The following is a 13890-nucleotide window of genomic DNA, read 5'->3' as shown; positions in this document are numbered from 1 at the left end:
CAAAATTCTTGGTAGTTTTGGTCAGCCATATCCATCGACATAGGTGTCTGACAAGCTAAATCAAAAGTCAAGTTAGGGGTTGTCAACAACTTCCTTCTGATTGCTTCATTTTTCATCCCACAGGCAAAATGGACACACAGAGCTCGATCCTGAAAGTTTCCAAAATGACTGGATAGCTTTTTTGAAACTTTAAAGCTACAATTTAATCACTGATACTCTCATCATTCAACTGATGTTACAAAATGATAACTTTCAGCAATTTCCAGGAGCTCAGGACTGTAGTGCTGAATCTCCATCAGTGGTGTATCCCTTGCCTTGATGGGAACAAGCAAATCTTTCAGGGTTACATAAACCCATTTCCTTTCTAAAACCACCCAGTTATTGTTTTCTTCATCGGGGACTTCGATGATACTACTTGCAGTGAAAAACATTTCTAGCCGCTCCATATACACTCCGAAAGTCTCTGTCATGATGGAACTCACCCAAGCGCCCAATTATTCTCATAGGCGTGGCCATCTGGACTTTGGCAATGTCGACAGTTCAGCCAAATGTGCTTGTAATCTACCTTGGATTTGTTAGCTGTTCTGCAAAACAAAGATCCTCTCAAGGTCTCTCTATTGGTTGGCAGGAACATCCACCAAGAAAATTTCAACTAGGGAACCCAAAAATCCTACCCTCGTCATCAATGTGATATAGTCTTCGGACTTCACTAAAAAGCACACACACATAAGATGGCTCTTAATAGCAAGAGTTTCTATAGGTATATAAAAAGGAAAAGAGTGGCTAAAGTAAATGTTGATCCCTTAGAGGATGAGATTGGGGAACTAGTAATGGGGAACATGGAGATGGCAGAAACTCTGAACAAATATTTTGTATCAGTCTTTACGATAGAGGTCACTAACAATATTCCAACAGTGGATAGTCAAGGGGTTATGGGGGGGAGGAATAATCACAATCATTAAGGAGGTGGTACTCAGTAAGATAAAGGGACTAAAGGCTGATAAATCCCCTGGACCTGATGGCTTGCATCCCAGGGTCTTAAGAGAAGTAGTGGCAGGGATTGTGGATGCATTGGTTGTAATTTACCAAAATTCACTGGATTCTGGGGAGGTCCCAGCAGATTGAAAAACTGCAACTGTAACACCCCTTTTTAAAAAAGGAGGCAGACAAAAAGGAGGAACCTATAGACCAGTTAGCCTAACATCTGTGGTTGGGAAAATGTTGGAGTCCATTATTAAAGAAGCAGTAGCAGGACATTTGGATAAGCAAAATTCTGTCAGGCAGAGTCAGCATGGATTTATGAAGAGGAAGTCATGTTTGACAAATTTGCTGGAGTTCTTTGAGGATGTAACGAACAGGGTGGATAAAGGGGAACCAGTGGATGTGGTGTATTTGGACTTCCAGAAGCATTTGACAAGGTGCCACATAAAAGGTTACTGCATAAGATAACATTTCATGGGGTTGGGGGTAATATATTAGCATGGATAGAGGATTGGCTAACTAACAGAGAACAAAGAGTCAGGATAAATCGTTCATTCTCTGGTTGGTAACCAGTAACTAGTGGAGTGCCACAGGGATCAGTGCTGGGACCCCAACTATTTATAATCTATATGAACGACTTGGAAGAAGGGACTAAGTGTAAGGTAGCCAAGTTTGCTGATGATATAAAGATGGGAGGAAAAGCAATTTGTGAGGAGGACACAAAAACTCTGCAAAAGGACATAGACAGGCTAAGTGAGTGGGCAAAAATTTGGCAGATGGAGTATAATGTTGGAAAGTGTGAGGTCATGCACTTTGGCAGAAAAAAATCAAAGAGCAAGTTATTAATTAAATGGAGAAAGATTGCAAAGTGCTGCAGTACAGTGGGACCTGGGGGTACTTGTGCACGAAACACAAAAGGATAGTATGCAAGTACAGCAAGTGATCAGGAAGGCCAATGGTATCTTGGCCTTTATTGCAAAGGTGATGGAGTATAAAAGCAGGGAAGTCTTGCTACAGCTATACAACGTATTGGTGAGGCCACACTTGGAATACTGCATGCAGTTTTGGCTTCCATATTTACGAACGGATATGCTTGCTGTGGAGGCAGTTCAGAGAAGGTTCACTAGGTTGATTCTGGGGAGGAGGGGGTTGACTTATGAGGAAAGGTTGAGTACATTGAGCGTCTACTCATTGGAATTCAGAAGAATGAGAGGTGATCTTATCGAAATGTATAAGATTATTAGGGGGCTTGACAAGGTGGATACAGAGCGGATGTTTCCACTGATGGGGAAGACGAGAACAAGAGGGCATGATCTTAGAATAAGGGGCCGTCCATTTAAAACAGAGATGAGGAGGAATTTCTTCTCTCAGAGGGTTGTAAATCTGTGTAATTGCTGCCTCAGAGAGCTGTGGAAGCTGGGACATTGAATACATTTAAGGCAGAAAAAGACAGTTTCTTGAACAATAAGGGGATAAGAGGTTATGGGGAGCAGGCGGGGATGTGGAGTTGAGTCCATGATCAGATCAGCCATGATCTTATTGAATGGTGGAGCAGGCTCTAGGGGCCATATGGCCTACTCCTGTTCCTATTTCTTCTGTTCTAAAACTGTCATCATGTGACTTTGCTACATGACCCTTTTATTGTTATACATCAGTAGATGCATTACATCAGTAGTCCACTAGGTGGAGCTCTCTATTACATTCATGACCACCGGACGACTCAAAGTGTTTTACAGTCAATGGAGTACATTTGGAGTGTAGTCACTGTTGTAATGGCAGCCAATTTGTGCACAAGCAATGCGATAATGACCAGATAATCGGTTTTATGTTAATTGAGGGATAAATATTGGTCAAGACACCAGGGATAACTCCCCTGCTCTTCTTCAAAATAGTGCCATGGGATCTTTTACATCCACTTGAGAGAGCAGACAAGGCCTCAGTTTAACATCTTATCTGAAGGAGAGCACCGACAATAGTGTAGCGCTCCCTCAGTACTGCACTGGAGTGTCGGCCTAGATTTATTGTGCTCAAGTCCCTGGAGTGGGACTTGAACCCACAACCTTCTGACTTGGAGGCGGAGTGCTACCCACTGAGCCACAGTTGACTAGTGTGTTAACTCAGCCTAAGCATTGGTAAGAGTGCATCCTGTGCCGTCGTTGAATGAAAAAACAACCCACTGAATGCTGATCTTGCATAGAATTAAATGATACAACACTGAAACTGGCTAGTTGTCCCATCAAATCTGAAGTGGAAGGATGGTTCCCTTTGGAGCCGCAAACTCCTTTCTCATTGGCTCCAATGGTTCTTGGGGGAACAGCCATAAGGAACTCTTCCTTGCAAGGTTGGATCAGGGAAGGTACCACTGAAGTGGCCTTGCAGGCCACTGGCATCCCAATCCTACCCCCCAAATAACCCCATCGCTCCTTTGTGGGACAGGTGAACAGCTCTGGGCTGGGTGGATGGGGTTTGTTGTGCGCCGGCAGGGTGAATCCAGCGGAATATCTCTAGATGCAAGGCCAATGTTTTTTATGGCCTTAATTGCAGTAGAGTTCTCCCAGTGTCCAGGATAACATTTATTCCTTAACCAACATCTTTTTAAAAGAAAAACGATTACATGGTCATTTATCTGATTGGTGTTTGTGGGATCTTGGTGTTCCCAAAACGACTGCCACTTATCCCTCAAAGGCATTCTCGAGTTGGCCGTCTAGCCAGCAGGTTGCATTTCCTGCAATTTAAATTGCACTTGCTCTTCTTCACTCATTCTCCCCAAATCTTCCATGCTGCAATACACTAACTGGCGTGGATATATCTGTAATGGTGCTTGTCACTGTAGGGTGCTGTGAGCTGCTTGATGGGCTGGGCATTGAGTCTCTTATCTCCTCCTAGGGGAATCAAAAGGAGTAGAAGAACAACATATTTAATAATCCTAGCACTAAGACACATTTTGAAACATAGCTTCATGGCCAGGCATGTGTGTTAGGCTGCAGTGCTGCAATGCCTGTCTGTGTGTTAGGGTCTGAATGATTGAGATAATAAGAAGAACAAGGAATCAAAAACAAAGGATTCTAACTATGACTCTGGTGGAGGCCAGCAACTTCATTTCGCCCCTCCCATTCTATGTCCTCCCTGGCCAGAACTCACTTATGAGTCACGGATTGCAGCTTTAGTGCCTCCCCTCCCATTCCCCCATCTGCATATACTGCCTCTTATGTGCGGTGTTTTCCTGAAAGCAAACAGAAAAGGGACATATGTTGGAAAGATGAATGAGAACACGTTATGAGCCACCCAAGAGCCAAGAGCACCATCCACTTTTGTGTGAGGACATGCAACATTCACATACCATATGTTTTCAGCATACTTGGTGTTTGTTGTTTGCTGTATTTAATGGGCCACAGGGTCAGCACATTGATGTGACAATACTAAACAGTATCCTGGAACAACATGAGCATGCCTGTATCGAGAAAAATGAACAGTTGGCAAAGTGAAAAGGGTGAGTTTGCACCGTTTAGAGTGAAATGCATAAGAACATAAGAAATAGGAGCAGGAGTATGCCATATGGTCCCTCGAGCCTGCTCCACCATTCAATACGATCATGGCTGATCCGATCATGGATTCAGGCCCACTTCCCTGCCCGCTCTCCATAACCCCTTATTCCCTTATCATTTAATAAACTGTCCATTTCTGTTAATTTATTCAATGTCCCAGCTTCCACAGTTCTCTGAGGCAGTGAATTCCACAGATCTACAACCCTCTGAGAGAAGAAATTTCTCCTCATCTCAGTTTTAACTGGGCGGCCCCTTATTCTAAGATTATGTCCCCTAGTTCTAGACTCCCCCATCAGTGTAAACATCCTCTCTGCATCCACCTTGTCAAGCCCCCTCATAATCTTACACATTTCAATAAGATCACCTCTCATTCTTCTGAATTCCAATGGGTAGAGGAACCTACTCAACCTTTCCTCATAAATCAAACCCCTCATCTCTGGAATCAACCTAGTGAACCTTCTCTGAACTGCCTCCAAAGCAAGTATATCCTTTTGTAAATATGGAAACCAAAACTGCACGCAGTATTCCAGGTGTGGCCTCACTAATACCTTATATAGCTGTAGCAAGCCTACCCTGCTTTTATATTCCATCCCCTTCGCAATAAAGGCCAAGATTCCATTGGCCTTCCTGATCACTTGCAGTACATGCATACTATCCTTTTGTGTTTCATTCACAAGTACCCCCAGGTCCCGCTATATTGCAGCACTTTGCAATCTTTCTCCATTTAAATAATAACTTGCTCTTTGATTTTTTCTGCCAAAGTGCATGACACTTTCCAACATTATAAGCCATCTGCCAAATTTTTGCCCACTCACTTAGCCTGTCTATGTCCTTTTGCAGATTTTTTGTGTTCTCCTCACACATTGCTTTTCCTCCCATCTTTGTATCATCAACAAACTTGGTTACATTACACTCAGCCCCTTCCTCCAAGTCATTAATATAGATTGTAAATAGTTGGCGTCCCAGCACTGATCCCTGCGGCACCCCACTGGTTACAGATTGCCAACCCGAGAATGAACAATTTATCCCTATTCTCTGTTTTCTATTAGTTAGCCAATCCTCGATCCATGCTAATATATTACCCCCAACCCCGTGAACTTTTATCTTGTGCAGTAACCTTTTATGTGGCACCTTTTCAAATGCCTTCTGAAAGTCCAAATACATCACATCCACTGGTCCCCTTTATCCACCCTGTTCGTTACATTCTCAAAGAATTCCAGCAAATTTGTCAAACATGGTTTCCCTTCATAAATCCATGCTGACTCTGCCTGACCGAATTTTGCTTTTCCAAATGTCCTCCTACCACTGCTTTAATAATGGACTCCAACATCTTCCCAACCACAGATGTTAGGCTAACTGGCCTATAGTTTCTTGCTTTTTGTCTGCCTCCTTTTTTAAATAGAGGTGTTACATTTGCAGTTTTCCAATCTGCTTGGACCTCCCCAGAATCCAGGGAATTTTGGTAAATTACAACCAAAGCATCCACAATCCCTGCCGCTACTTCTCTTAAAATCCTAGGATGTAAGCCATCGGGTCCACGGATTTATCTGCCTTTAGTCCCATTATCTTACTGAGTACCACCTCCTTACTGATTGTGATTGTGTTTCTCCCCCCATAGCCCCTTGACTATCCACTGTTGAAATATTGTTAGTGTCCTCTACCGTAAAGACTGATACAAAATATTTGTTCAGAGTTTCTGCCATCTCCATGTTCCCCATTACTAATTCCCCGGTCTCGTCCTCTCATGCAGTTAGTATGCATTGTAAATATACATTGTAAAATTAAGGCACATTAGCCCATTTACCTTGGCAACCTTGTGTAACCCAGCAAATATCTTTCTTAACCTGCTCCCGTGTTCAGGCCACAAGTGAGGTAACATTCACGCACTCTGTCGCCTCCATTCATAGTGCTTTCCATATTGAAGAGTATCCCTTACCTCCAAAAGGAACCATACTGCTCTGCAGCAACACCAAAGCACTGTGATAGAATGATTCAGTTAATTTTTGCCCTCAGTTACAGGACAACTATTAGGAACTGCTACCACAAAGTAATTTTCCCCTGACCCGGTGGTGTCGTGAACAGTGCACCAAGAGTGATGAATATTTATTGTAATGACCTGACCGTGTTGTTATATATGTGGACTTGTATTTACTCTGTACAGCCACCAGAGGGCTCATCCTCGCCATCCTCATCCCAAGGTATTTAAGGGGGCTTCACAGGTTGGAGAGGCATTCTGGAGGCCTGCAATAAAAGACTACGGTCACACTTCACTTTGAGCTCACAGTGTTCAGTCTGACTCTTTCTCCATACACAACAACTGGTGATGAGATACAGATAGCGAACCCAAAGATGCAGAGAACAGTGGGCATTCTGGAGAAATTTTCAGAGGGAGATGATTGGGAAACATTTGTGGAGCGACTCGACCAATACTTCGTGGCCAATGAGCTAGATGGGGAAGAGAGCGCTGCCAAACGAAGGGCGAACCTCCTCACCGTCTGTGGGACACCAACCTATGGCCTCATGAAGAATCTGCTCACTCCAGCGAAACCTACGGAGAAATCGTACGATGATTTGTACACACTGACCCGACAGCATTTGAACCCGAAGGAAAGCGTTCTGATGGCGAGGTATCGGTTCTACACCTGCAAAAGGTCTGAAGGCGAGTTATGTGGCCGAGCTATAAGACGCCTTGCAGGACATTGCGAATTTGAAGGACATTTTGGAGCACATGCGCAGACTTTTTCGTACTTGGCATTGGCCACGAAACCATACTTCGCAAACTTTTGATTGTCGAGACCCCAACCTTGAGTAAAGCCACGGCGATAGTCCAGGCATTCATTGCCGCCAGTGACAATACTAAGCAAATCTCTCAGCACAAAAGTGCTGCTACAAGTACAGTGAACAAAGCAATGTTGTTTTCGAATGGTAATGTACAGGGCAGGTCACACATACCTGTAGCTGCACATCAGCAGATGACTGAGTCTACCATCAAGGGTGATGAATGCAAGGCCATTAACACCTTGTTGGCGCTGCGGGGGTGATCATCGTTTCCATTCATGCCGATTCAAAGGGTACGCTTGCAAGGGCTGTGGAACAATGGGACACCTCCAACGAGTGTGCAGGCGAACTACTAAGCCTGTTAAATCTGCAAACCACCATGTTGCAGAGGAGGACAGATCCACGGAGGATCACGACAAACCAGAGCCTCAGATAGAGGAGGCAGGGTATATGGGGTGCACACATTCACCACGAATTGTCCCCCGATAATGCTGAATGTTGAACTAAATGGACTCCTGGTGTCAATGGAGCTGGACATGGGCGTGAGCCAGTCCATTATGGGCAAAAAGACTTTCGAAAGGTTGTGGTGCAACAAGGTCTCAAGGCCAGTCTTAACTCCAGTTCACACGAAACTAAGAACTTACATGAAATAACTGATTCCTGTAATCGGCAGTGCTACCATAAAGGTCTCCTACGATGGAGCAGTGCACAAGCTACCACTCTGGGTTGTACCGGGTCACACGCTGCTTGGTAGGAGCTGGCTGGGAAAGATACGCTGGAACTGGGACGACGCCAATCGCTATCGTCCGCTGACGACACTTCGTGTGCCCAAGTCCTAACCAAATTTCCTTCGCTGTTCGAACCAGGCATTGGGAAATTACAAGGAGCAAAAGTGGAGATCCACCTAATTCCGGGGGCATGACCTATCCATCAAAATGCAAGAGCAGTACCGTACATGATGAGAGAAAGGGGAGAGATCGAGCTAGACCGGCTGCAAAGAGAGGGCATAATTTTACCGATCGAGTTCAGCGAGTGGGCCAGTCCTCTTGTCCGAATCCTCAAGGGAGACGGCACCGTCAGAATCTGTGGCGATTACAAAGTAACCATCAATAGTTTCTCCCTGCAGGACCAATACCCACTACCAAAGGCCGACGACCTCTTTGCAACGCTGGCGGGAGAAAAGATGTTCACGAAGCTGGATCTGACTTCAGGCTACATGACGCAGGAACTGGAGGAATCACCGAAGGCCCTCACCTGCATCAACACACACAAGGGTCTTTTTGTTTATAATAGATGCCCGTTTGGAATCCGATCAGCGGCGGCAATATTCCAGAGAAACATGGAAAGTTTACTGAAGTCGGTCCCGCACACCGTGGTCTTTCAGGACGACATCTTGGTCACAGGTTGGAATACAATCGAGCACCTGCAGAACCTGAAGGAGGTTCTTAGTCGACTCAACCGCGTGAGGCTCAGGTTAGAATGCTCGAAATGCGTTTTCCTGGTGCCTGAAATGGAGTTCTTGGGAAGGAGGATTGCTGCGGACGGCATCAGGCCCACCAACGTGAAGACGGAAGCAATCGCGAACACACCGAGGCCACAGAATGTGACGGAGCTGCGGTTGTTTCTGGGACTCTTGAACTACTTTGGTAATGTCATACCGGGTCTCAGCACACTGCTGGAACTACTACATGTCTTACTACGAAAAGGGGGCGAATGGGTTTGGGGCAAAAGCCAAGAAAATGCCTTTGTAAAAGCGAGAAAATTGTTATGCTCAAACAAATTGCTTGTGTTGTATGATCCATGTCAGCGTGTGGTACTAGCATGTGATGCGTCGTCATATGGCGTCGGGTGTGTATTGCAACAAGCTAATGATTTTGGGAAACTGCAACCGGTTGCTTATGCATCCAGGAGTCTGTCTAAGGCTGAGAGAGCCTACAGCATGATTGAAAAAGAAGGTTAGCATGTGTCTGTGGGGTAAAGAAAATGCATCAATACCTGTTTGGGCTAAAATTCGAATTGGAAACTGACCATAAGCCATTTATATCCCTGTTTCCTGAGAGTAAAGGGATAAATAGCTTCACATCGGCCCGCATCCAGAGATGGGCGCTCATGTTGTCCACATACAACTATGCCATCCGCCACAGGCCAGGCACAGAAAACTGCGCCGATGCTCTCAGTAGGCTGCCATTGCCCGCCACGGGAGTGGAAATGGCGCAGCCTGCAGATCTAGCCATGATTATGGAAGCATTTGAGAGTGAGCAATCACCCGTCATTGCCCAGCAGATCAAAATCTGGACAAGCCAGGACCGCTTATTATCTCTAGTCAAAAGCTGTGTGCTTCACGGGAGTGGCCCAGTGTCCCAGTGGAAATGCAGGAAGAGATAAAGCCGTTCCAGTGGTGCAAAGATGAAATGTCTATTCAGGCAGACTGCCTTCTGTGGGGCAATCGAGTAATGGTCCCCAAGAAGGGCAGAGACACCTTCATCAATGACCTCCACAGTACCCACCCAGGCATCGTAATGATTAAATTGCTAGCCAGATCCCACGTGTGGTGGCCCGGTATCGATGCGGACTTAGAGTCCTGCGTTCACAGATGTAATACATGCTCGCAGTTAAGCAATGTACTCAGGGAGGCGCTGCTAAGTTTATGGTCTTGGCCCTCCAAACCGTGGTCTAGGGTACAGGCTTGTTCTTGGGCAAAATGTTCCTTGTTGTAGACGTGTACTCCAAGTGGATTGAATGTGAGATAATGTCGGCTAGCATGTCCGTTGCCACTACTGAAAGCCATGTTTGCCACTCACGGCTTAACCGATGTCCTGGTAAGCGAAACGGGCCATGTTTTACCAGTGCTGAGTTCAAAGAATTCATGACCCGTCATGGGATCAAACATGTCACATCTGCCCCATTTAAACCAGCATCCAATGGTCAAACAGAGAGAGAAGTGCAAACCATCAAGCAAAGCTGGAAGAGGGTAACTGAAGGCTCACTGCAGACTCGCCTATCCCGTGTTCTGCTTAGCTACCGCACGAGACTCCACTCACTCACTGGGATCCCACCTGCTGAACTGCTCATGAAAAGAACACTTAAGACAAGGCTCTCGTTAGTTCACCTCGATCTACATGAACAGGTAGAGAGCAGGCGGCTTCAACAAAGTGCATACCATGATAGCGCAAATGTGTCACGCGAGATTGAGATCAATGATCCTGTATTTGAATTTAAATTATGGACAAGGTCCCAAGTGGCTTCCCGGCACTGTCGTGGACAAAGAGGGGAGCAGGGTGTTTTGGGTCAAACTTTCAAATGGACTCATTCACTGGAAACACTTGGACCAAATCAAACTCAGATTCACAGACTATCCTGAGCAACCTACCTTGGACCCTACCTTTTTTGATCCCCCAACATACACACCAGTGGCAACCGACACCACAGTTGACCATGAAGCAGAATCCATCATCCACAGCAGCCCTGCAGGGCCCAACACACCAGGCAGCCCAGCAAGGCCAGCTGCACAACAGCCCAGCGAAGGTCCAACAAATGATTCAACAACACCAGCTTTCATACTGAGATGATCAACCAGGGCAAGAAGGGCCCCAGATCGACTCACATTGTAAATAGTTACACTATTGACTTTTGCGGGGTGGGGGGGCGGGGGGAGTGTTGTTATATGTGTGGACTTGTATTTACTCTGTACAGCCACCAGAGGGCTCATCCCCTGGAGTCCCAAGGGATCCCATAATCCCTTGGGAGCACAGGTATTTAAGGAGGCCTCACAGTTTGGAGAGGCACTCTGGAGACCTGCAATAAAAGACTAAGGTCACACTTTACTTTGAGCTCACAGTGTTCAGTCTGACTCTTTCTCCATACGCAACACGTGCATTATAGCGAATGCACCAAGATCGCAAAGAGAGGGTAATGAGATAAGTCTTGACTTTTGTTCAGCTCTGGTAGTCTAGCTGCAACAACAATAACATGCTGTCCTCTTTGTTGTTTCACAGGGACTGTTTGGTGAAAAATATGGCACTATTCGCTTACCCGGGGAGGTTGAGACTTCTGAATTTGAAATGATTCTGGATGCTGCTGTGGAAGTGCAGTTGGACACAAAGATCTTGGAGGAGTGGTACTGTAGAGATGAAAACTCAGTTCCGCCAACATACTACCTCAAACCAAAGTCTGAAATGCTGAAGAATTACCAGAATGTGGTAAAGTTCTAAAGAATTCCAAATGTTTTCAGTATATTGGTTTATTTCTCTCCGACTTCGTCAATTCCCTGTGAATATTTTTGAAATTTTTTAATATCTTTTTTAAAGTACTTTTGTCATTTTTTTTTTAATTATCATAGTCCTCAATGCATGATATTGTTTAGACTGTATTGCAATGGGAATATATATTCAAAAATTCTGCTGACATACAGCACTCGATTTTCAGAGAGCTGGCCCACCTCCCACACTGCAGCTGACACATTGTGAGGTACCTGGCTCATGACACCCGGCCCACGGTGAGGTCAATCACAGATATGGGCATCTCTGACCACTTCCTTGTATCGCTCTCCACCCGCATACCCCCCGCAACCCCTCCCCCAAACCCTACTTCCTTCTGCGTCGCCCCTGGAAAAAATTCTCTCCCAACTCGCTTACAAAATCCCAACTGTCTAACTTTTGGCCCTCTAATCACCATGACATTTTTGTAGCTACTGCTCTACTCAACCACACCTTTACCAGCATCTTTGATGCCATGGTACCGATTAAAACCATTACTCTCTCTGGACGTTTCCCTTGGTACGGCCCTCATCTTCGCTCCCTTAAGTCCAAGGGACACAAACTTGAATGGATATAGCGGGCAACTGGTTTAGCCATTCACTGCCAGATCTGTCTGGAACATAAAGCACTCTCGGATCCTGCTATTGTCTGCCAAAACTGCTCACTATTGCAGGATCATCCTGGAATACAAAGATAACTCCAGCTTCTTTTCTCTACTGCAAACCATCTCCTTAAACCCCTGTCCCAGTCTCCTTCACCCTCACCTCCAAAACAGGTGCGAGCAGCTCATGGACTTCATTGTCTCTAAGATTGAGACCATCCGATCAGCTGCCTCTGCTACTTCGCTTCCTTCTCCTAGCCCACCGGGCCAAAGTTCCTCTGAGGTTCCCCCCTGCCCTAGATCTGAACATATCTTTCTCCAGTTACTCTCTGATCTCCCCTCATGACTTCTCCTAGCTCATCTTGTCCATGAGACTCACTTCCTCCAATGAACAAAATGTTGAATCATTGTGGGTGGAGATTAGAGATAGTAAGGGGAAAAAGTCACTGGTGGGTGTAGTTTATAGGCCCCCAAATAATAACTTCACAGTGGGGAGGGCAATAATCAAGGGAATAATGGAGGCATGTGAAAAAGGAACGGCAGTAATCATGGGGGATTTTAACCTACATATCGATTGGTTAAATCAAATCGCACGGGGTAGCCTGGAGGAGGAATTCATAGAATGCAAACAGGATTGTTTCTTAGAACAGTATGTTACAGAACCTACAAGGGAGCAAGCTATCTTAGATCTGGTCCTGTGTAATGAGACAGGAATAATAAATGATCTCCTAGTAAAAGATCCTCTCGGAATGAGTGTAATACAGATTGAGGGTGAGGAAGTAGTGTCTCAAACAAGCGTACTATGCTTAAATAAAGGGAACTACATTGGGATGAGGGCAGAGTTGGCTAAAGTAGACTGGAAACACAGACTAAATGGTGGCACAATTGAGGAACAGTGGAGGACTTTTAAGGAGCTCTTTCATAGTGCTCAACAAAAATATATTCCAGTGAAAAAGAAGGGCGGTAAGAGAAGGGATAACCAGCCGTAGATAACCAAGGAAAGAAAGGAGAGTATCAAATTAAAAACCAATGCGTATAAGGTGGCCAAGGTTAGTGGGAAAATAGAAGAGTGGGAAAATTTTCAACGACAGCAAAGAATGACTAAGAAAGCAATAAATAAAGGAAAGATAGATTACGAAGGTAAACTTGCGCAACACATAAAAAAGGATAGTAAAAGCTTTTACAGATATATAAAACGGAAAAGAGTGACTAAAGTAAATGTTGGTCCCTTAGAAGATGAGAAGGGGGATTTAATAATGGGAAATGTGGAAATGGCTGAGACGTTAAACAATTATTTTGCTTCGGTCTTCTCAGTGGAAGACACAAAAACCATGCCAAAAATTGCTGGTCACAGGAATGTGGGAAAGGAGGATCTTGAGACAATCACTATCACTAGGGGGGTAGTGCTGGACAGGCTAATGGGACTCAAGGCAGACAAGTCCCCTGGTCCTGATGAAATGCATCCCAGGGTATTAAAAGAGATGGCAGAAGTTATCGCAGATGCATTCGTTATAATCTACCAAAATTCTCTGGACTCTGGGAAGGTACCAGCGGATTGGAAAGCAGCTAATGTAATGCTTCTGTTAAAAAAAGGGGGCAGACAAAAGGCAGGTAACTATAGGCTGGTTAGTTTAACATCTGTAGTGGGGAAAATGCTTGAAGCTATCATTAAGGAAGAAATAGCGGGACATCTAGATAGGAATAGTGCAATCAAGCAGACGCAACATGG

At 45.1% G+C, this 13890-nt stretch overlaps 1 protein-coding gene across 1 annotated transcript in view; it reads left to right on the top strand.

Moving 5' to 3' along the window:
- Positions 1 to 13890, top strand: part of LOC139229194 (NACHT and WD repeat domain-containing protein 2) — a 368765-nt gene that overhangs the window by 166790 nt on the left and 188085 nt on the right. The window contains exon 4 of the mRNA XM_070860849.1: positions 11300 to 11503. Within this exon, the coding sequence (XP_070716950.1) occupies positions 11300 to 11503 (204 nt within the window). The remainder of the gene's footprint in view (positions 1 to 11299; positions 11504 to 13890) is intronic.

Source organism: Pristiophorus japonicus, chromosome 2 (assembly GCF_044704955.1).
Source record: "Pristiophorus japonicus isolate sPriJap1 chromosome 2, sPriJap1.hap1, whole genome shotgun sequence".
Classification (NCBI taxonomy): domain Eukaryota; kingdom Metazoa; phylum Chordata; class Chondrichthyes; family Pristiophoridae; genus Pristiophorus; species Pristiophorus japonicus.
This window is presented reverse-complemented; position numbering and strand designations above follow the sequence as displayed.